This window comes from Oryx dammah, unplaced genomic scaffold (assembly GCF_014754425.2).
Source record: "Oryx dammah isolate SB20612 unplaced genomic scaffold, SCBI_Odam_1.1 HiC_scaffold_24, whole genome shotgun sequence".
Classification (NCBI taxonomy): Eukaryota; Metazoa; Chordata; class Mammalia; order Artiodactyla; family Bovidae; genus Oryx; species Oryx dammah.
Genome location: NW_024070208.1, coordinates 24,144,211 through 24,166,819, shown reverse-complemented (window position 1 = coordinate 24,166,819; position 22,609 = coordinate 24,144,211). Strand labels below are relative to the sequence as shown.

At 38.7% G+C, this 22,609-nt stretch overlaps 1 protein-coding gene across 1 annotated transcript in view; it reads right to left on the bottom strand.

Annotated features, from left to right (window-relative positions):
• TRPC4 (transient receptor potential cation channel subfamily C member 4) overlaps positions 1-22,609 on the bottom strand; it is a 141,767-nt gene that overhangs the window by 44,158 nt on the left and 75,000 nt on the right. The window contains exon 3 of the mRNA XM_040267029.1: positions 12,445-12,781. Coding sequence (XP_040122963.1) covers positions 12,445-12,781 — 337 coding nt within the window. The remainder of the gene's footprint in view (positions 1-12,444; positions 12,782-22,609) is intronic.

Here is a 22,609-nt window from a genome sequence, read left to right as displayed (position 1 = left end):
GACCTGTCTCCTTAGGCAGTGCTCCTAGAGTTTTCACAATGGGGTTTCTTTGTTTTGCTTTGTTCAAAACTTTGCCAGTTCCCAGAGATGAGGCCATATAAGCATTGCAATCTTTGAACAAATACGTTCAAGTTAAACTTCCTCAGAAGCGCAATGATATTAATAGGTGAGTGAGGCTCAGCTCAACTAGTGATCAGCTTTGTAATCTTAGCCAGAAGCTCCATATCTCTAGATTTCAGTTATCTCACTTCTAAAAACGAAACATTTGGATTATCACAGAATTCTATGGACAGGATCCTACATGAAGTATAATTCTACCTTAATGGTATAAATAAGCCAGACACTACTCTTCCTGTTTGAATTATCAAAATCCTATGAAAATCAGTCATCACAGTAGACGCTATGAGAGATGAAAAACTGTCCTGCACACACGTGCTTTGGTCTGCCCAGAAAGCAAAAGTTGGATTTATGATATGAAAGATATAGAAAGGAATCTTCTTGCCCAATGTAAGGGGGGTTTTCTGGCAATCAGAATTGTCCCAAACACCTTTCCGGGTTAAGATTCCAACCAGTCATACTCCAGGAAAATTCAAGCAATGATCCTGACCTAGGCATAGAACCTGGGTCTCCCATATTGTGGGCGGATTCTTTACCGTCTGAGCCACCAGGAAAGCCCCGAGAATACTGGAGTGGGTTGCCATTCCCTTCTCTAGAGGATCTTCCAGACCCGGGGATTGAACCTAGGTCTTCTGTGCTGCAGGCGGATTCTTTACCAACTGAGCCAGCAGGGGAGCCCCTCCAGGGAATTTCTAGCAATAAGTGGAGACCTGTTTTGCTGGACCTCTAAAGGTCACTCCAGGTCTATGAATTTGTGATTCTGGTGTTTTCAAATTATGTATGTTTTTAAAAATAAAATATATTAAAAGACCTGCAAACCAACAAAAGGGTTTATATTTTATTTCCCTTTATAAATAAATCATATTTCTTGTTTTGCTTCTACCCAACTGGAAAGCCAAATGGGATTATTACAGTCACCAAAATAGATAATTTCAAATACTTTATGGATAATTATGTGAAAGAGTTAAGACACCAGGACTCACTGCTAACAAATCAGCAGTGAGTCTTGGTGAGGACAGGAGGAAGAGGACCACCAGGAAGGAGTGCTGAAGCAGCAGTTAGCAGCTCAATAGAAAGCACCATTTTAACCTGGAGATCCATAATATCAAGCAGACTCTGTTCTTGTTAGATGGATTCAAGAGCATGACACTTTAATCAAAAGTTTGAACTGGATGACCTCAAAGATTTCCTAAGAAGACTCAAAACAAAAACTCACAATTCAGATATGTTACAGTTCCTCAAAGTTCAGAGGATAGACATTAAATATCTAACTCTCTGAATCACACAAAAAATTATTGAACTACTGACTTTCAAAAGGCACAACTGTATGGAAAAAAACAGAGATCCTGATGAAATTGAGGACTCAGCCCATCTTTTTTTTTTTTAACCTGAGCTGTAAATAAGACTGTCAATTAGTGCTTCTTGACTAATGGTTTTGGGATCTTTTGTTTTCAAAGCACCAGATTCGAGAATCACTTTGCATAGCTGTTTGGATCACTTCCTCCATCACCACATACCTGTCTGAGGACTACCGGTTTCTATTTGTCACGAGCACATTAGTGACATATCAAGTTTCTTCTATTCTGGCAACATTCACTTAAATTTCAGAAGAAACAAGCCTTGAGAAAAACTAGAGGGTGCTATTAACTGGCTGGAAAACACATCCAGATAGTCAACGATTCACGCTAACTAAAAGAGACTGCAGAGAACAAAGCTTGAGGGAGCGTCTGTCAGAAAATGTTTGTGCTGTTCCCACAATGGGAACATTTCAAAATTGTTCTCTGCTGTTTATAAACAGATGACATGATTTCTCAGCGTGGTGGTGGAGGTCTAATTACAAGCATTGATGTAAGACTGTGGGGACCAACAACGGAAAGATCACAGTGCAAATGAGTCAGAGAACTTCCTTTTGAAAATATTTGTGGATGCCTGGAAGTTTTGACTATTTTTTTCTACCTTTCCCATAACAGTTTTCATCAAGGCTGAGTGTTCTCTTACATCCCATCACGTGAAGGGATGTGGGGGATGAGAGGCAGCAGGCGGCCCTCCAGTGCTGTAATTAACCAGCCTCGATTTCATGTAAAAAAATGTCTAATTCTGCAAAACAGACGTCTTGCCTCTCCTTTCTCACTGTCAGTACTTACACAAAGAGGAAATAACCCCAAGCAAAAGAGCAAGTCACCTTTTCACCTAGGACACTCCAAGGGCTGGTTAAGGCAGCCCCAAAGCTAGCTGAGGGGTCTGACCTGACCGTGGAAGTCTCTTGACGGAACACTGAATTCCAGGCTGTGACACCAAGTCAATGAATATAAAGAGAACAAAAAGATTTTATCTTCGCTGGAGGGTTTTCACCCCACTCCATAAGTTGGGGGCCCAAGAAGTAGTCTCTGGTCAAAATTCTGGTTTTGTTCAAAAAGAAATTAAACGCAGCGATTTTACTTGGTAGAGACTCATCTTGTGCCAGACCCATAGAAGGCACTAGGCCTACCCAAATGGTGCAATGATAAAGAATCTGCCTGCCGATGCAGGAGATGTGGGTTTGATCTCTGCATCCAAAAGATTCTTGGGAGTATGAAATGGCAACCTACTTTAGTATTCTTGCCTGGAGAATCCCATGGGCAGAGGAGCCTGGTGGCTACAGTCCATGGGGTCGCAAAAGAACTGGCCATGACTGAGCATGTACACAGCACAAGAGGTGTGAGGACCATGTCTGCCAGCAGCCACCTGCCACTCCTGCCCACGCCTGTGCAAAGAGAACACTGGGAAGAAGGGGCCAGTGAGCCATAAACTCAGGGCACTCCAGTTGGGTGCCAGTTAGGAAAGCCAGAGGAAGAGATGGGAGTGGTTTCTTCAGCACCACCCCCTTCCTCAGTCAACTGCAGGACATTCCAAGACAATCCCTCATAAAGAGGGGGGATTTCTAAAAGGAGAAGATGGCGTCTTAGTCCCTGCTGGGGCATCTTCCCAAACCCTTGGCTTGCTCATCTCTCCCTGGGTCTAGGACTTCAGGGAAAACAGACAAACAATAGGATTCATCAGTTGGGCAGCTGGCAGCAGCCTGACGTCCTACCAGGAGAGGGAGCGGGGTTTGGAACCCCCCGGGGAGCCGGCACATACCACAAGAAGAAACCAGGCTTTCGCCATCTTGCTCTCCTGTCCTTGTTAGGGTCACAGGACTCCTAAAGGGGCCAATGGTTGGCTACGAGAGTTTACAGACTGGAAGATGTCAGGAAGAGCTGGATCTTGGAGAACTATGTATACAGGCCATCTGAGGAATGCTCATGGACCCATCAGGAGAGTCAGAGGGTCAAGACCTGTCATATAGGCTACTCAGGATCAGCTAGAGATGCAGACAACCAATAAGGAAAGAGCTGTGACCAGGGTACCAGGGAGGCAAAGAAGACATTGAACAAACATTTTCTGCCATCCTTCTCACCTGCAGAAACCAAGGCATGGGGAGAATAGAAAAAGCCTAGGTCTCTCCTACCATTCCAGTGTTGGGCTTGAAGGACAAGCAAAAGATCAGTGTTTTCAGGTCCTTTGAGCCCTGTGTTAAGCCTTTGTTGGGAAGAGGAGAACTTTAAACTGATGGTAAGATTCATGTTTTAAAGTGAACTGGGACTACTTTTTAATAACTCAAAATTTCAGGAAATTGATGAACATCGCCTAGACATATGGTTAAGGGAGACAGAAAAGATATTTAATGTATGGTGGTTGGGGAGAGTGGTTGGAAGAAGTAAAACCATCAGTTCAGTTCAGTTCAGTCGCTCAGTTGTGTCCGACTCTTTGCGACCCCATGAATCACAGCACGCCAGGCCTCCCTGTCCATCACCATCTCCAGGAGTTCACCCAGACTCAAGTCCATCGAGTCCGTGATGCCATCCAGCCATCTCATCCTTGGTCATCCCCTTCTCTTCCTGCCCCCAATCCCTCCCAGCATCAGAGTTTTTTCCAATGAGTCAACTCTTTTCATGAGGTGGCCAAAGTACTGGAGTTTCAGCTTTAGCATCATTCCCTCCAAAGAATGAGTCTCAATTCCTCCCTAAAACTGAAATCTGAAATTTTAAAGTCTAGACTCGTAGAATTGTTCCTTAATTTTTCTGTGTTTAAAGACCTCTGAAATTTCTGAATCAGTCAACAGAGGGGAGAATTCAAAATCTGAACTTTTCATAAAAATCCATCCATTACAATTATAGTCAGCATACCACACTTCAAAAAAATACCAATTTAAAAGGACAGTCAATAATTAAATATGCTTAGTTTGAAGGCATATGAAAATGCTTAAATTAGTATAGTTTTGATATCATCAGTTCAATATTTAGATAAAAAAATCAGGAATATATAATTAAGGAAGTACATGTTTTGAAACTGTGCCAAAGAACAATAACATGTTAGTTTCAGATTAAGATGTAAAAAATGTAGAACTTTAGAATTCTAGCTTGTCTGTTTATGACACAAATGTAGTAACTTAAAAATCAAGTAAAATGTTTCTGTCAATGCAGTATTAGATATTTATAGGATTTCGGTTTAATTTAAAATTTTTCATGGTAACTAAGGCATTAGATATTTATGTAGCTGGAAAAACAATAAATATTCCTCATCACCTTTTCAATGAGTGACAGTAGTCACTTAATAAATATTTTCTAATGAGTGGTTACTGATTTTTTCACTATGAAAATGGCCACTTTTCACCTACAGTAAAGTTCTGACTATTTTTAAAACAATTATGTACAAAAGAAATCTATATCTTTACATTTCCTGAAAACTCCCTACACACACATACATACATACATACACCAATAAAAGATTTGAAAATAGATAACTAATGAGACCCTATTGCACAGCACAGGAAGCTCTACTCAATGCTGTGTAGTAATCTAAATGGGAAGGAAATCCAAAAAAGGCGGGGAGCTATATATATATATAGCTGATAGTTGATTCACTTTGCTGTATGGCAGGAAATAACACAACATTGTAAAGCAACTAAACTCCAACAAAAATTTAAAAAAAATTAAAGATATCCCCAGAAGCTGGGAAATTTAACTTCAGGACTTAGCAAGTGAACATGGAAACTAAAAAAGAAACAGCTCAAGGCCACAGCAAAGGACTTTGTTCTTTCTTTCCAGAATAGATTGCTTCGGTCAGTGCTAGGGAACCACTTATAATGCACGGGTTTTAGAATAGTGGTGGGCTGTGGAGATGGAAATACAGGTAATGCTGATGTGATAGTGACAAATTTGCTATATTAACAAGCATAACTTTCAATAGTGAATTATATCAAGCGTATATCTTAAAGAGTGTGGCCTCTTTAAAAGATCAGAAACATGGTCCTCTCAGATTTGACCTGTGTAAAGACTTAAGTTAGCAAACAGAGGCAGAGAAAGTAGGGGGAAATGTCTATATTTGGAAACTTGAGTTCCTGGACTATTTTTGACTCTTCGAATTCTACTTCTGATACTCTAGTGGCTCAGGTGGTAAAGAATCTGCCTGCAATGTGGGAGACCTGGGTTTGATCCCTGGGTTGGGAAGATCCCCTGGAGAAGGGAATGGCTACCCATTCCATTATTCTGGCTTGGAGAATTCCATGGACTGCATAGTCCATGTGGTCGCCAAGAGTCTGAGACAACTGAGAGACTTTCACTTTCACTTTCTCATATTCCAAGGGCAGAGGAGGATAAAGAGGATAAAGAAAGCTCTGGAGTTAGACTACCTAGAAGTTTGAACGTGCTATGCTGCTCAGTGGCTTTAGTCGTGTCCGATTCTTTGCAGGCTCCTCTGTCCATGGGATTCACCAAGCAAGAATACCGGAGTGAGTGGCCATGCCCTCCTCCAGGGGGTCTTCCCGACCCAGGGACTGAAGCTGCGTCTCCTGTGGCTCCTCCATCAAAGGCAGATTCTTTACTGCTGAGCCACAGGGGAAGCCCAGAGTTTGAACATAGTATCTACCATATGTCATCTCCTTGATCTGGGAAAGTGATCTAACTTTTCTAAACCAATTTCCTCTGAGAAATGAGATACTATTAATAACATCATTCATAATTACTAAATGGAGTGACTATGAAGTTCAAATGAGATCTTACATTTTAGTCACTTAGCACAGTGCCTAATTTTTTGGTTTTTACTGTTATTACCACCATTACTACTGTTACTATTATATTATCATTATTCTGAACTAACTGAAATCACTTATACCTTCCCTGTAGTCTTTTACTCTGACCCTTTTTCATTTCTGAGGTTTCTTTTCCCATCTTTTCCTTTCTTTCCTTGAACCATCAGAACCATGTTGTCAAACATTCTCCCAAGTCCTGTAGATTTCACCTGTTGGTGCATCAAATTTCTATTGCATGTGTGACCCAAAGGACTTAATTTTCTCTCCAATAAAGAAGTCATTTGGTAAGCAATAGAATGTGCACAAATAACAATTTACACATATGTGAATATTTTGTTTGAGATTTTACTGTGTTACTGTTGATAAATCTTGATAAAGGTGACCTTAAAATTTCTTCCTCACAGTTAAACAGGAAAATGAGGATTCTATGTCCTACTGCAATGAATATCTGGTTTTCCTGAAAATTAAAATATCCCTTTAAATGAATGAACAGATGTTCTCCAGCTGTGTTTGAGTGTCTCTATGTGTCTGAAGCTAGTTTGATGAGGTGGTTAGAGTACGTTGTGAAGGGACAGAGTGGGGAAAGACTATAGTCTTGTTCCTTATAATTCTGGTTTTGGGGGGCTTTTTGAGCAGATAGATAATTCAGAAGTGAGGCTGAAAATATGAGTATCTGAAGTCATGTGATTTTAATGCCTATTAGAAGATGAAGAAATGGTCATCAGTAATAAAGTATACAGGATTGTTTGTCTCTAAGAGTCTTTATCTAGATGCAAATGTGATCACCACTTTTCACATTTTCAATTTGTCAGGCCTTGTTGAAATGTTCAGATTTTTAAATATCAACACTTTAAAAGATAAAAATATAAAGTAAATGAGGGAAATAAGAGGCCAATTCTGTTGCAGAAAAATTGTTAAATAAGTATGTATTATAGGCAAGATGTATAATCTGGATATTATGAGCAATCCTTAATTTACGCCTAGAAATTCACTAGAAGCTATTTTTAACAGAGCTCAGATTACTTCCCCTGATATAACTTTTCCTTGGTTCACCCTTCTCATCAAGCTCAGTGTGCACAGATTTGTGTGCTACATAATTATGGCATATTCTTAAGCATACACACAATAATAAGTCACTTCAGCAGCCATTTCTATTTTCTCATTGGAAACAAGGCACTTCCTGCTTTATTAATATGATAGCTTTCATTAACATTCTACTTCTTTTGTGAAAAATGTTATCAATTTCATAATTTTACTTTGCTAAGAGATAACATAAGTCTACATCTGGATATTTCATATATATGCATACTTTTTTTTGCAGGGGAATAAGCTATGGCAGAAATTTGATTGTTTCAATTTAGTTATAATGGATTCGGTGAAAAAATTCAAACTAGTTTTGGGAAGACTTTAAAAATTAGCATTCAATTTTTTTTTTCACATTTTACTCCATATTATCTCCAGAAACAAGTGACATCTGAGTTAAAACTTCTGCTATAACTTAGATGAATTCTCAAAATATGTATTCTACATATAATATGCTATATTTACCTTGCATTTAAATTCTGTGTAAAAATGACTTTCCCGTATGAATATTATATTCATTCCCTTTCCCTAGTATTATTAATACATTGTTAAAATCAAACTCTTAATAAAGTAAGATCCTTAGGATTATGATACAACAGAAAATAGAAGTAGCCGTGTCTTTAATCTGACCCCAGGCTTCTTTTAATCCATCACCGTCTTCCCAGTGATACTTCCTCTCTAGACAGTTGAAAAGCATAGCTCTGTTATCAGGCCATATGCATGCAGGATGAAACTTGTTTTACATTTTACTGTAGCTCAAATGGGTCATTTGACAATCTGAGAAATATACTGGTGTCTATCTGTCTATAATCTACCTTTTTACTGAGAGAGTTCTAGCTGAATTATCTGATTAGTTTTCTCTGTAGCTTAAAACTGTATATCTCAAGATGACCAGAATCTTAAGTTTTAGTCTGTATCAGGCTTTTAAATTTCTTTGCTTTATATGCTAAAGTTCATCCTGCAGGAACCATGTGTGAGAAGATCTCTAGAGGTTATTTGACAAGAGAAAAGAAGTGTTGATACAAGAATGTCTGAAGGAAAAACAATTTGAAAAATGTTGCAGGAAATGAGCTACAATGGATCAGTGATACCACAGTGAAAGGACAGAAGGACCATTGTAGATTGTCTTCCAAAGATACCAAACTCAATAGACTTCAATTTATATAGTCAAAAAGATGTTGAACTTCAACAGGAAAGATAGTGAAAATGACACAGAAACATTATTCTGCCATGCTACTAAATCACAAGATATCTGGATCTATAACATTGTGTAAGTTCTTACTGTTGAAACACAGCAGAGTATATCAAATAGAAATTCCTAAGCAAAATCCATACTTCTTCATCCCTTTAAGGATGGATTTGGGAGGATAAACTTTAAAGTTAGAAAATTTTTCTATTTAGAAAAAATGAAAATTTATGATATAAATATATAGAAACAAGTAAAGCAAAAGTCTTTTTTTGTCAGGATAAGTGAAACGAAAGGTATCAAACTCATCATTTCCTTTACACTACTGTATCATAGGTCTGGGAAACACCTGAAAATGGAAGGAAAGAATAGTAAAATGAAGAAATGTTTCTTTACAAAGCAAATAGCTCACAGAGGTGACATCAATTGAAAACCTAAATTGGTTCAGACTTGAGAAATTGAAGCGTAGAGCTTCGATCAGTCATTGGGAAAATTAACATGATGAGGGAAACAGTTACAAGTCACAGTCTTATAAGTAAGTCCCTCAGTCTTGTTATTAGAAACGTAGAGCCTTACAATTTAGGGACCATGCAATATATAGTCAGTTACTCAATTTATCAGACAGCAGGACTGAGCAAGGCAATACAAAACGTTCATTAGCATAGTCATCAAATTAAACCATGCCTTTTGTGTTTACCACACTTTTGGTAAAAAGTTAAAGGAAGGATCCCTATGCTGCTGTCTTTAGTCCTCCTCTCTCTAGTCTCCCCCTCTCCCCACCAAAGAAAAGATCAATCGTCTCTGCACTAATAATGATAGGTCCCTAGCACAGGATAGTAGGACAAAATGGGACTTAAAAGTTATCACTGTGAATCTTTCATCTTATTGGTGAAAATACAAAATCCTGAGAGACTGTGACTACCCATAATTTTGTAGTCTCTTAGTGACAGAACTTGGACATGTATTCAAATCCGGTGCTTTTTCTTCTACAGCGAAATAACATGGAGTATGCCTTATACTCATGAAGCTAGCAAAACACTTAGAACTCAGTCTCAGATACAAGGCACTCAGAATTCACCAGGCTTGATGAATAATATAACTGTTTTGACAGATCTATTTGAAACAGAAGCATTCTTTTTCTCATGCTCTGCTATTTAAGCGAGATGATCATTCATATGTATTTCTCTTTTATTCTAGAACATCTCTTTTCATCCTAAAAATTCCATATAAATTAACTCACTGCAGTCAGGATATCTTAAGAAAAGGCTGCCGTTAGCAGCTATTTCTTTTGCTGGAATTTTAATTCTCACAATTAAATTTGTACCTTATTTAACCATTCAGCTGTAATTTGGAGATGATTTCTTCTAGCCAATTTTCATGGAAAATTCTGTTACAAGTTTTGCATGTAGAAGGCAGCCAGTTTTACTTGTATGAATTATTCAAAGTTTGGAGTTTCCACTTTTTATATTATTTACCATTTTCTGATAGTGTATACATACATCATTGGTTGTTTACTATCCATTTCTTCAGTAAAAGTTAACCTTTGTAAAGGGAAGGAATATTTTCTTTTCTTACTTAAAAAAAAATTTTTTTTTTGTTTCACTATTACCTTGCACAGTCCTTACTCCATAGAAAGTACACTACATATTTTCATTGACTCCCTAAAGAAGAGACTAGAAATGCTATATCTACCTATGTTGCATTTTATCTACACCATTTTTCAAAGTGAAGTATTCTGTGTTTCACTTGGGACAGCAGGATTTTTAGACATTCAATATGTTACACACAGTGGGAAATTTAACCTCTAAAAGCTTCCCTGCAAACTGTTCCCAAGAAATTTTCTTTGAAGGAAACTCAATGAAGAACCTAGATGTCCATCAGCAGATGAATGGATAAGAAAGCTGTGGTACATATACACAATGGAGTATTACTCAGCCATTAAAAAGAATACATTTGAATCAGTTCTAATGAGATGGATGAAACTGGAGCTGATTATACAGAGTGAAGTAAGCCAGAAAGAAAAACACCAATACAGTATACTAACACATACATATGGAATTTAGAAAGATGGTAATGATAACCCTGTATGCGAGACAGCAAAAGAGACACAGATGTATAGAATGGACTTTTGGACTCTGAAGGAGAGGGAGAGGGTGGGATGATTTGGGAGAATGGCACTGAAACATGTATACTATCATGTAAGAAATGAATCGCCAGTCTATGTTCAATACAGGATACAGGATGCTTGGGGCTGGTGCACGGGGATGATCCAGAGAGATGATATGGGGTGGGAAGTGGGAGGGGGGTTCAGGATTGGGAACTCATGTACACCCGTGGCGGATTCATGTCAGTGTATGGCAAAACCAATACAACATTGTAAAGTAAAATAAAGTAAAAAGAAAAGAAAAAAGAAAAAAAAGAACATATTCCTACTGTGAGATATTTAATTTAAATGGATACAGGGAGGGTCATTTTATACGTAATATCAATTACTGTGTCCAAATTATTTTTATTCAAAAATACATTTACAGACTATCTAAACCTTCCTTCTAACTTAAGCAAGATCAGACATTATTTCAGATTAAGGCGAATGTACTTAATTTTAAAGTTCACTTTAGAAGGGGTTTTTTATTAGTAATTTGTAAAACATCAAATCTCGTTCCTAAGAACTTTTGTTATTGTCAGTACTTTCAGTATTTGTAACCTTTAAAAGGCATATCTACGTTGACTCAGACACTTTTTTTCCCTGCCTTTTCCTCATTTTACAGTCTCTCCAGCAATTTTGACAGCTGACCCAAACTGACCTTCTGAGATGGTGAATCGCTAAATTTGTCACGTATTTTCTAATTACTAGTGCTGACATGGTTATGATACCAGAGAGGTTTAAAATGATGAGCTAAACTGACGAAAGGCAGTTTCTCAGCAAACTACAGTAGGAGAAAGAAGAATAATTAAAATTTAAATTTTAACTATGACTACCATAACAGGAGGAAAGGAAAACAAGGTTTTGGTTTTTGTTTTTGAAGTTTCTACCTTACCATGATTTGCTGCAGATCCAAAATCAATTTCTTTCTTTTGGAAAGAACAGAGATAGGAAGAAGTCCTATTGTTTAATTGCCTATTATTCTGATTTACTATGTAGTTTCAAAGATAAACGTAAAGGGGTGGATTTTTTAAAATGGTTATGGTTCCTTTATGTACAGTTCACAATAATTCTTCAGAGTGATTTGTACTTTTAGAAGGTGTATTTGTTAAGAGGACTTCCCAGGTGGCTCAGCAATAAAGAATCTACCTGCCAATGCAGGAGACTCAGGTCCAATCCCTGGATCAGGAAGATCCCCTGGAGAAGGAAATGGCAACCCACTCCAGTATTCTTGCCTGGGAAATCCCATAGACAGAGGAACCTGGTAGGCTACAATCTATGGGGTCACAAAAGATCCGGACACGACTTTCTGACTAAACAGCAACAACAAATTTGTTAAGAAAATTAAAACATTAAAATGATTATTTACATAGGGTTAATGAGACATTTTGAAAGTCTTTAGAAGACTCCCTTCTCCAGGGGATTTTCTCAACCCAGCAATTGAACCCCGGTCTCCCACATTGCAGGCGGACTCTTTACCAGCTGAGCCACCAGAAGACAAACATCTCAAAGAAAAAAAAAATCTCCAAAACAACCCAGAGAATCAGTCACTTCAGGTTTCAGAATTATTAAAATCTATAATTCTTAAACCTAAAGTTATGTTTCATAGGTGGCATTTGGAGGCAGGTCCACCACAGCTTGTGAAATCTTCATTTAGCTTTGGGGATTAGACCTTGCTGCTACAATGGTTGGAACCTATTTTAAACATTCCCGCGTCCCCAGCTATAATGAATATTCTTTTCTGAGCAACACAATTCCATGGTAGCAACACGTTTGCATTATAGTTTTCTATAGTATCACATTTACCCAGGACCCACGGTAATATCATCCACTCGACGATGGTTGGTGGTGGACCTTGCCTGTTCAAGTCTGACCTGTCGATGTGCTGAGAGGCAAGCAGGAGCAGGAACAGAAAAGTCAAATAGGACGCTGTGTGGCAGATGAACTTGATAAATGGCTTTCGGATGAAGAGTCCGAGGGGGCTTTTGGGAGCTATAAGGTAGCAGACAGAGAAGACGGGGAAAAGGAGTCCTACTATGAAGCACGTCACCATCTTCACGGCCCAGTGTCGTCTCCTCCAGCCGGGGAACTCGTCGTACCAGCGAGACGCCAGCAGTTGTTGACAGTTGGGCTGAGCCACGAACTACAGGGAAAATGAAAGGAAAAAGGGAGAGTCAGGGTTAGGGGCAGGGCTCCAACCCATCGGCAGGAAACCAGTCAAGTCACCAGGTTTGTTCCAAACAATTGTATACTTGCACCATCATAAAGGGCTTTAAGCCATTCTGTGGACAAAGCTCACTTACTGAAAATTTTATACCCAAGGCCAAGTGCTGTGTGCTTAGCCAGACACCACAGGGGTCAAAATACTATGGCTATATCTCAGGAAGCAAAAATAGAGCTGAGGATTAATAATATCCATAGGATGTACTGATAACTGAACAAAACTGTGTACAAAGACACACACATATAGGTGCCTATGTAAGAACTGTCATATATATACATGACATAAAGTAAAAAATGTTATTTAGTGGTTATCTCTTGCTTTGGTGATTATTCTATGATTACGACATTATACTTTTATCCCCCATTTTTACACTTGGTGTATTTTCAGTATTTTCTATAATGAACACTACTGTCATATCAGAAAAAGTAAATATACTTTTAATTAGGTTGAGGCAATAAAAGAATCATATAGGAAAGCATATTAGATGACCAGGATGTAAATCATCATAGTTGAATTGGGAGGAAATAAAGCAAACACCTAACCTAAGTACAATCAATTACCACACACAAAACATTCCCCAAACATGATACCGTTTTCATCCTGCCAACATGTTTTTACATAGATCTCATTCTATTTTAATGATGAAGATAGAGGGGGTTATAAGAGGTCTGAAAATGTATTCAAGAAGGTTACATATGTATTAATATGTGAAGGATAATAGTAAATGATGTAAATTAATAGTAAATGATGAAATGTCCAGGATCTCTTTTTCCGTATGCTATCTTTCTCAGAGACTGACAGCTAAGCATTATATAAACTCAGAGGAAATTTTTTCTTCCAGAAATTCTTTCCAGTGGTCTATGGGCAAATTTGTATAAGTAGAGAAGAAAGGGGAAGGCAAGGCATGGTGGGAGAGAGTGCATAGATGCTTGTGAGAAAGTGCTCAGCATGTTTAAAGGATGCTCTGTGGGCACTCCCAATGGACTGTAGCCCCGCCAGGCCCCTCTGTCCATGGGATTCTCCAGGCAAGAATACTGGAGTGGGTTGCCATGTCCTCCTCCAGGGATCTTCCCCACCCAGGGATTGAACTCATGTCTCTTATGTTCCTGCATTGGCAGGTGGGTTCTTTACCACTAGCACCACCTGGGAAGTCCACTCTGGATGGTAGCAGAAGCTTTAGTTCCTTGTAAGGGACTCAAGAAAGTTCTGTTGGCATCAAAAATTAGAAACCACCTAGAAGCAAAGTGAACACCTGACCCTTTCATAGGACTCTCTTCCTCCCCAATGTTTCTTACTTTTCTTCTTCACTCTTGGACTTTATTGATCTCCTTTAGGAGACCCTTACTTGACCCTGACTTACTCTTCTCTAATGGCAAGCAAGCAAACAGCCATTAGATACTCAGAAAGTGGCTTGATGATCATAAACCAAAAGCTGTTGAAAGTGAGAGATAGGGTGACTGATTCAGTAGTTGAGATGTGCAATATAGACTGGATGCGAAATGAGTTCTCACGCAACTGTTTCTCTTCATTTTTTTCTTAGATATCAGGTTAATCAAAGGATATAGTGGGTAAAGCAACATATATATAAATTGAATTAAATATATAATAATACATTCAGCAAATACAGCTAAAAAAATAAAAGTACATTTCTTCAAGACCATGATGCTAGGACTCTTTTCACTATTTTGTAAGCCTCAAGCTCCATAATTAGTAAAGTTAAATGTTATAATCCAAAAATAACTTCTGTTAACCCATGAAATAGCTGGCTTAAAAACTAAGATCATGGCATCCAGTCCCATCACTTCATGGCAAACAGAAGGAGAAAAAGTGGAAGCAGCAACAGATTTTATTTTCTCGGGATCCAAAATGATGGCAGCCAGTAACTGAAGCCATGAAATTAAAAGATGCTTGCTCCTTGGGAAAAAAAGCTATGACAAACCTAGAAAGCATGTTAAAAAATAAAGACATCACTTTATTGAAAAAGTTTCATATAGCCAAACTATGATTTTTCCAGTAGTTATATACAGATATGAGAGTTGGACCATAAAGAAGGCTGAACATGGAAGAATTGATGCTTTTGAACCGTGGTGTTGGAGAAGACTCTTGAGAGTCCCTTGAATAGCAAGGAGATCAAACCAGTCAATCCTAAAGGAAATCAACCCTGAATATTCATTGGAAGGACTGATGCTAAGAGCTGAAGCTCCAGTACTTTGGCCCCTGATGTGAAGAGACAACTCATTGGAAAAGACCCTGATGCTGGGAAAGATTGAAGGCAAAAGGAGAAGAGGGCGGCAGAGGGTGAGATGATTAGATAATATCACTGACTCAATGGACACGGATTATAGCAAACTCCGGGAGGGGGTGAAGGACAGAGGAACCTGGCGTGCTGCAGTCCATGGGGTTGAAGAGTCGGACACGACTTAGTGACTGAACAACAACACATTCCTTGTTGATTATTTTGGTCAAAGTCACGTATTTGAAAGTCAAATAGAGCTTTACTTGAATAGCTGCAGAGGACTGGCAAACAGAGATATAGGTTATTAACAAGTATCACTTTGGGTTAGTTTCCCCTCCCCATCCCGAATACACACACATAATCCTTTGTGTCAGCGTTTTATAAACAAAGCATAGTCTACCAACTATTTTCTCATATAAACTATTTTCTACAGTGTTCTTCGTTAGAATTTAACACAGTTGAAAAACCATGATAGAAGGGAGTTAGTGAAACCTATGGAAAAATGCAAGATATAATGAACAGTTGCTATTACCTCATTAATTCTCAGAAATTGAAGGAACACATAAGGGATTAAGCATGAACAACAAGTGTCATACAGGCAGAAAAAGTAAAAGAAAGATATGTACTTTGTTCAACACGGTCTGGTGAATTCTAGGACTCACATATTCTTTCCTTCTTGGCCCAAATTTCATTAGAACATGAGACATCCCAGGGCAATTGAGCAAAATAACTTTATCGGGAGCACTTAAGGTTTGCTTGGATAAATGTTTCATTGCCTAATACATAAAAACAGACCGTGTTAAATTACCTAGAAAATGCAAATCATTTAATTTTTTATAGAATACCTGTCATTGTCAGGCACTGGGTTAGCCTTAATCTTTACTAGTAGCTTCTTCTTAAAAGATCTGTTTCTTTAATTATTGGAAAGTACATATCTGTGCTTAGTAAATGAATAGTGTGCTCAATTTTTCACTAAACACCAACACAGTGAGGTTTACAGAGAGGTAAAGAACAGACACAGGACAATATAAGAAGAGTAGGGGTGAGTGTGTGTAATTCACATTTCCCAGGATGTGGATGTCATTTGGCTACAAATTTGTTCTAATTTTAGGATTGAAACAACCACAGAAGTATTCCTAAGAATCTCTGTAAATCTAAATATTCTCATAATGATCTGACACCCTCTTTCTTCTACACTTGTTTGTTGCAGGTCTACACTAGGATTTTCCAAATTACACCCAATGTTACCAACTTAAATATTAAGAGAATTAAAATTTTATATCACAAAAATTTTCATTGTATTTAATTGCTAAGTGGATTGAAAGATATCATTTATCTCACATGTCCCCATATCCCTTTCTTCCTTCTTTCCTTCTGTTCTTTGCTTCCTTCCAAGATGCTTCCTTCTTTGCACTTTTTCTTTGTCCCCTCCTTCCTGTCTTTCTTTCTTTCTTTTTCCCCACCCCGTCGTCTCTTGGTTTCCTTGGGTTATTTGAGACTACTCAGCTTTACGCCCCAAGTGGCGCTAGTGGTAAAGAACCTGCCTGTCAGTGCAGGAGACATAAGAGGCCGGGGTTCAATCCCTGGGTGGTGAAGATCCCCTGGAGGAGGGCACGGCAACCCACCCCACTATTCTTGCCTGGGAAATCCCAGAGACAGAGGGCTCTGGTGGGCTTTGGTCCAAGGGTCACAAAGAGTCAAATACAACTGAAGTGACTTAGCATTACACTATTATACCAACCCCATTTGAAGGACACTCTCAGTGGTGGCCACTCCATCTCTGTGATACCTGCCATTGGTCCAGTCCAGCAAAGCCTCCCCAGGTGGACCCTCGCATTGCCTGCCAAGAGTGTACAGATCCTCTTCCCCTACTCCATCTTTCTACTGCACAGTGAGTAATGGGAACCAACATCTCAGCACCATCCCGGGGCTGGGGGTGGTAGGGCGTTTTTGAAACCCACAACGTTACAACCCCTTCTCACTCTACAGTTGTTGGCCAAGTCTTAAGCAATTCTATCATGTTAAAATTCATATTAAAACATGATAGATATTCAAATTCATATTTGTGCCATGAATTTATAAAAGACACACTAACAAAGAAAATATCTCCTATCCCTCTCTTGATATAACTTAAAAAAAAAAGTTAAAAAAAACCCTAATCTCATGATTATTTATAAAATTGTTGAATCATGGTATTTTAAATATTGAAGAAACTGTGAAGATTATTGAATCTTACCTTATTTTTACAAATAAAGTGAATTCCAGTATCAATGATTTAACAACAACTCTACGAGGGACTTCCTTGTTGGTCCAGTGGTTAAGACTCTGCACTTCCACTGCAACGAGCAGAGGTTCCATCCCTGGTCAGGGAACTAAGATCCCACATGATGCAAGGCACAGTGCATCCCACTCCCCCCAAAGTAGCCTGTGGCTAAAAGAATAAAAACAACTACTCAAAATAATAAAACACCACAAGCCAAAAAGAAAACAAATGAAAAATGATGAGAGAAAGAAGACAAAGCTTCACAGACAAACAAACACACAAAAACCCAAACAACCAAGAAATCTCAGTATTATTGGAGAAAAAATACTAATTGAGTATGGACAAAATAAATAGAAAAAATTTCAAAAATTAATAAAGCTCTGACCTAGATATCATATTCAAAAGCAGAGACATTACTTTGCCGACTAAGGTCCATCTAGTCAAGGCTATGGTTTTTCCTGTGGTCATGTATGGATGTGAGAGTTGGACTGTGAAGAAGGCTGAGTGCTGAAGAATTGATGCTTTTGAACTGTGGTGTTGGAGAAGACTCTTGAGAGTCCCTTGGACTGCAAGGAGATCCAACCAGTCCATTCTGAAGGAGATCAACCCTGGGATTTCTTTGGAAGGAATGATGCTAAAGCTGAAACTCCAATACTTTGGGCACCTCATGCAAAGAGTTGACTCATTGGAAAAGACCCTGATGCTGGGAGGGATTGGGGGCAGGAGGAGAAGGGGACGACAGAGGATGAGATGGCTGGATGGCATCACTGACTCGAGGGATGTGGGTCTGAGTGAACTCCGGGAGTTGGTGATGGACAGGGAGGCCTGGCATGCTGCGATTCATGGGGTCACAGAGTCGGACACAACTGAGAGATTGAACTGAACTGAATTGATAATTAAAATAACTATGCATCTGCTGCTGCTGCTGCTAAGTCGCTTCAGTCGTGTCCGACTCTGTGCGACCCCATAGACGTCAGCCCACCAGGCTCCCCCATCCCTGGGATTCTCCAGGCAAGAACACTGGAGTGGGTTGCCATTTCCTTCTCCAACTATGCATCAGATTTGCTATTTATTTTTTCTTCATCTTTTTTGTTTTTCAACATATTTTTTCATTTTAATATATTGTGTCCAAAGTTCAGACACTGATCCAATTCTCCTAACAAGCAAAATCTAGATTCTGGAAACAACCAACCTGGCAGCTTAATGCATCTTAACTCAGTCAGGTAGCTACGTGGGAGTTTCAATTAGCTGTTGGACAATTATAAAGAAAGTTGAAACTTTTGGGTTGAATGAATTACAGAGATTTATGTAAGGGCTTAAAAGGCTCACAGATTCATATACATGCCAGTTTCCCCTGGGTCTTACAATTTATTTCTTAGAATTTCACAAATAATCTATATCCTTTGGAGTTGTATTTTCTCTGTGGAGAGGAATGTTTTATTTCTTCTGCCCAGGAATATTTTTTGACAACTCATTTTGTAAAGTTGATAACAAGGCTTAAGAATGTTTTGTAGGCAGAAAGCTTCAGGAAATTATTTTCTCTATAGTTGAAGACCCTTTCTTTTACTTCTGGCCTTTATTCCCTTCATAACTGCCGATGACCCTTGAATGTCTGAGTGAACAGTTTCTCTGTTTCTAGAGATAGCTTGAGTTGTGTTCCTAATTAAAACAATTCTCCAGTCTCCCCAAGCATGCTCTTAACTAATCACCCTTCTACTTCATTATTCAAAGCATCCTTTTCACCTGGTCCTCCCTAGTTTGAGTCAACCATATTATGCATCATCTATGAGTTGGACATTGGCTAGACAAGTGGGAGAGGACCAAGATCTTTAAGAACCAGATACATCTATCTTCTAGGATCTCAAAATGTGTTGGGGACTGACCAGGTGATTGGGTAACATAATACAGAGCATCATATGACTTGTGAGAAAAGAGATTGAATGCATAGGAGGAATTATGTCTAACACGAAATAGGGGAAATTGAAAGAACATAGGTAGAATTGATTAGTCAAGCCTGAGCTAATGGATAGAATTTGGTGGGGGGGGGCAGTTTTCAAAAGATGTATTAAAAATGCAATAGTGCATGGGTTAAAGTCAGGTGGTATCATTTTCTCTTGTACCACTGTGGCTATAGATTTAATTTCATTTACAGTTGACCTGCATCCATGAACTTAAAAGATGCTTGCTCCTTGAAAAAAATGTTATGACCAACCTAGACAGCATGCTAAAAAGCAGAGACACTACTTTGCCAACAAAGGTCCATCTAGTCAAAGCTTTTGTTTTTTCAGTAGTCACGTATGGATGTCAGAGCTGGACTATAAAGAAAGCTGAGTGCTGAAGAACTGATGTTTTTGAATTGTGGTGGTGGAGAAGACTCTTGAGAGTCCCTTGGACTACAAAGAGATCCAACCAGTCCATCCTAAAGGAAATGAGTCCTGAATATTCATTGGAAGGATGATGCTGAAGCTGAAACTCCAATACTCTGGCCACCTGATGTGAAGAACTGACTCATTAGAAAAGACCCTGATACTAGGAAGGATTGAAGGCAGGAAGAGAGGGGGATGACAGAGGATGAGGTGGTTGGATGGCATCACCGACTCAATGGACATGAGTTTGAGTAAACTCCGGGAGTTTGTGATGGACAGGGAGGCCTGGTGTGCTGCAGTCCATGGGGTGACAAAGAGTTGGACATGATTGAGCAACTGAACTAAAGTGAATAGATGACCTCAAAAATCTACTTTTGAGCTCTTCATGAATGTGAAGCTCAAGCCAAGACGCCCTCCTTGCTTTCTTGATATAACCTGACATCTAGTTTCTAATAATCTGAAGTTTGGTGATAAGCCTATGTTTTCATGATCCAGATGTTTTTTAATTTGATTCATATTTTACATGAATGATAAAAATTAAATAAACTATTTAGGTTGAGTTGAGAGAGCAGAAGAGTAAGAAGATGGAAAGATGTGAAAGAAAGATTGTTTTGCAGATTGGCTGTGTTTCCTTGGAGGTAACCTGGTTGGGCTAACTCCAGGGTACTATGCAAGGTTTAAAAAGCATCAAAGAAACAAAATAGTAGTTGCATAAAGTGGGGCAGTGAATTTTGATAGGCACAGCTTGGTAGGTGGATAATTTTAGTTCAGATTTAGAGAATATCATGTTAAAAACTAGAGGATGGAGATAAGTATGTTCAGATGAACAACCTCATGTTCTAGAAGGTTACATTCAATGATGAATATGCTAGAGATGGAGTACAAAAGGATATTTCAGCCATAGTTTAGGATACAGACAAAAGTGTTTACTGAAGCAATTTCTCCAGTCTAGGTCCTTGCTGCTCAGTGGAGGCTGAGGACAGTAACACGAGAGATGACTGTACAATCACTTATAGTCTTACACACAAATATATGATATTTATTCAATTTCTTGTATTACAGAGTATTGCAATTATGCCAATTTTTATATGTGCTCATATTATATAAACTAAGTTTAATGAATGACAAAATAAGAACTTTTAAAAAAGATTTCTATACAAAACTTATACTCACAAGATAATAATTAAAGCATGCATGCATGCAGGCTGTTGCTTTAGTTGTGTCTGACTCTTTGTGATCCTATGAACCCTAGCCTGCCAGGCTCCTCTCTCCATGACATTCTCCAGGCAAGAACACTGGAGTGGGTTGCCATGTCCTCCTCCAGGAATCTTCCTAACCATGGAGTGAACCCACACCTCTTACGTCCCCTGTATTGGCAGGTGGGTTCTTTACCACTAGGGCCATCTGGGAAGCCCCTAATTCGAGCACAGGGAATGTCAATAAAATAACTAGTTGACTATTTGAATTTTTATCAGCTTCATTAAAAAAAATAAAAAAGTCAATGAAGACTTAATTATATCTGAGAAGACATTGGCTAAGAAGCCTGAGATTATTCAACAAGACTGAAAAACTTCAAGCTGTATCTCCCACAGGACCCTAGTCAACAACCTCCTGGCTCGGTCAAGTTCAAAAAAATCTCTCCAGTCATCAAATCACCTGCTAATTTGTTTTGCACATCCACGTCAAATTCAGGTTTGCAGATTGGAATTCAATGAATAACAGAACATTATTACTAGGGCACCACTTCGGATGCCTACATACCCACAAGGGAAGATGTCAATGACACTCCATCTGACAGTGCTGGCGAGGCGGGGGCAGGACTGAACTTCTTAAATCATTTCTGGGCTGAAATTCAAAATTGATTTGGCAACTGAGCTGGGCTGATGAGTGGGCAATAGCAGGAAGTTGAAAATGCAGAGACAAAGGAAATAAGGTGGGAGGTGATAAACCCAACATTGAGTACATTAAATTATTGAACTTGACAAACAAATAAAATGAGGTTTTGGTAGTGGGAAGGCAGAATCAAGAGATATTGTTAGTTCTCTGGAAATCACAAAGGGCAGAGGTCAGTAGAAATTCCACCTCTATTCATAGACAACCTCGTCAGGATGCCCAAGAAGAACTGTTTTGAGCTATCTTGGAAAACAGAGGAAAAACTGCCAGTCATTTCTAGCTGGCTACCTAGATGTTTTCGTAAAAATGAAGAGAAATGTGGAGGCAAAAAATTATAGTTATGAAGGGACCACCATTTGCCTGTTGAATCATGTAGGTGAATCATAGGTGAGAATGGTCAAATAGAAAACAGAAGAAAGTTAGGTCCTGATCTTGGCCAGCTGTCAACAGGCTGGTTTTCCACTCTGACGAGCCACTGACAGCTTCTGCACAGATGAGCAGCAGCTCAGAAAGAGTGGTCCCTTCTTAGTCTCCTGGAGACTAAACTGTTAGCTTACTGGGGACTAAAATGTGCTCTATGATCTTCCAAGAATCCAGGAGGGACAAAAGTGACATGATGGGAATGAGTACTATTTGTTTTTTTGACATGAAAGGCTACAGTCACTCTTCTTTTCCCTTTTCTATCCTTTACACATAATTTCAAGACCAACTATTTCTTAGGAAAAAAAAAAAGACTAACCATGATATGTGTTGATAGAAATTTGGAGAAAATGGAGTTCTCATACATTGGCCATCAAAATATAAATGGTCAACCACTTAGGAAAACACTTTGGAAAACAGTTTATTAAAAAATAAAAAACACTTCTGCAAACTCCTTCCCTACAGACTCACAATTTCAAGGTAAAAAAAATAAAAAATAAAAAACATAACATTTACCATATGATCGGTTTATTTCAATACCAGGCATTTCTCCAAGAGAAAGGAAGATG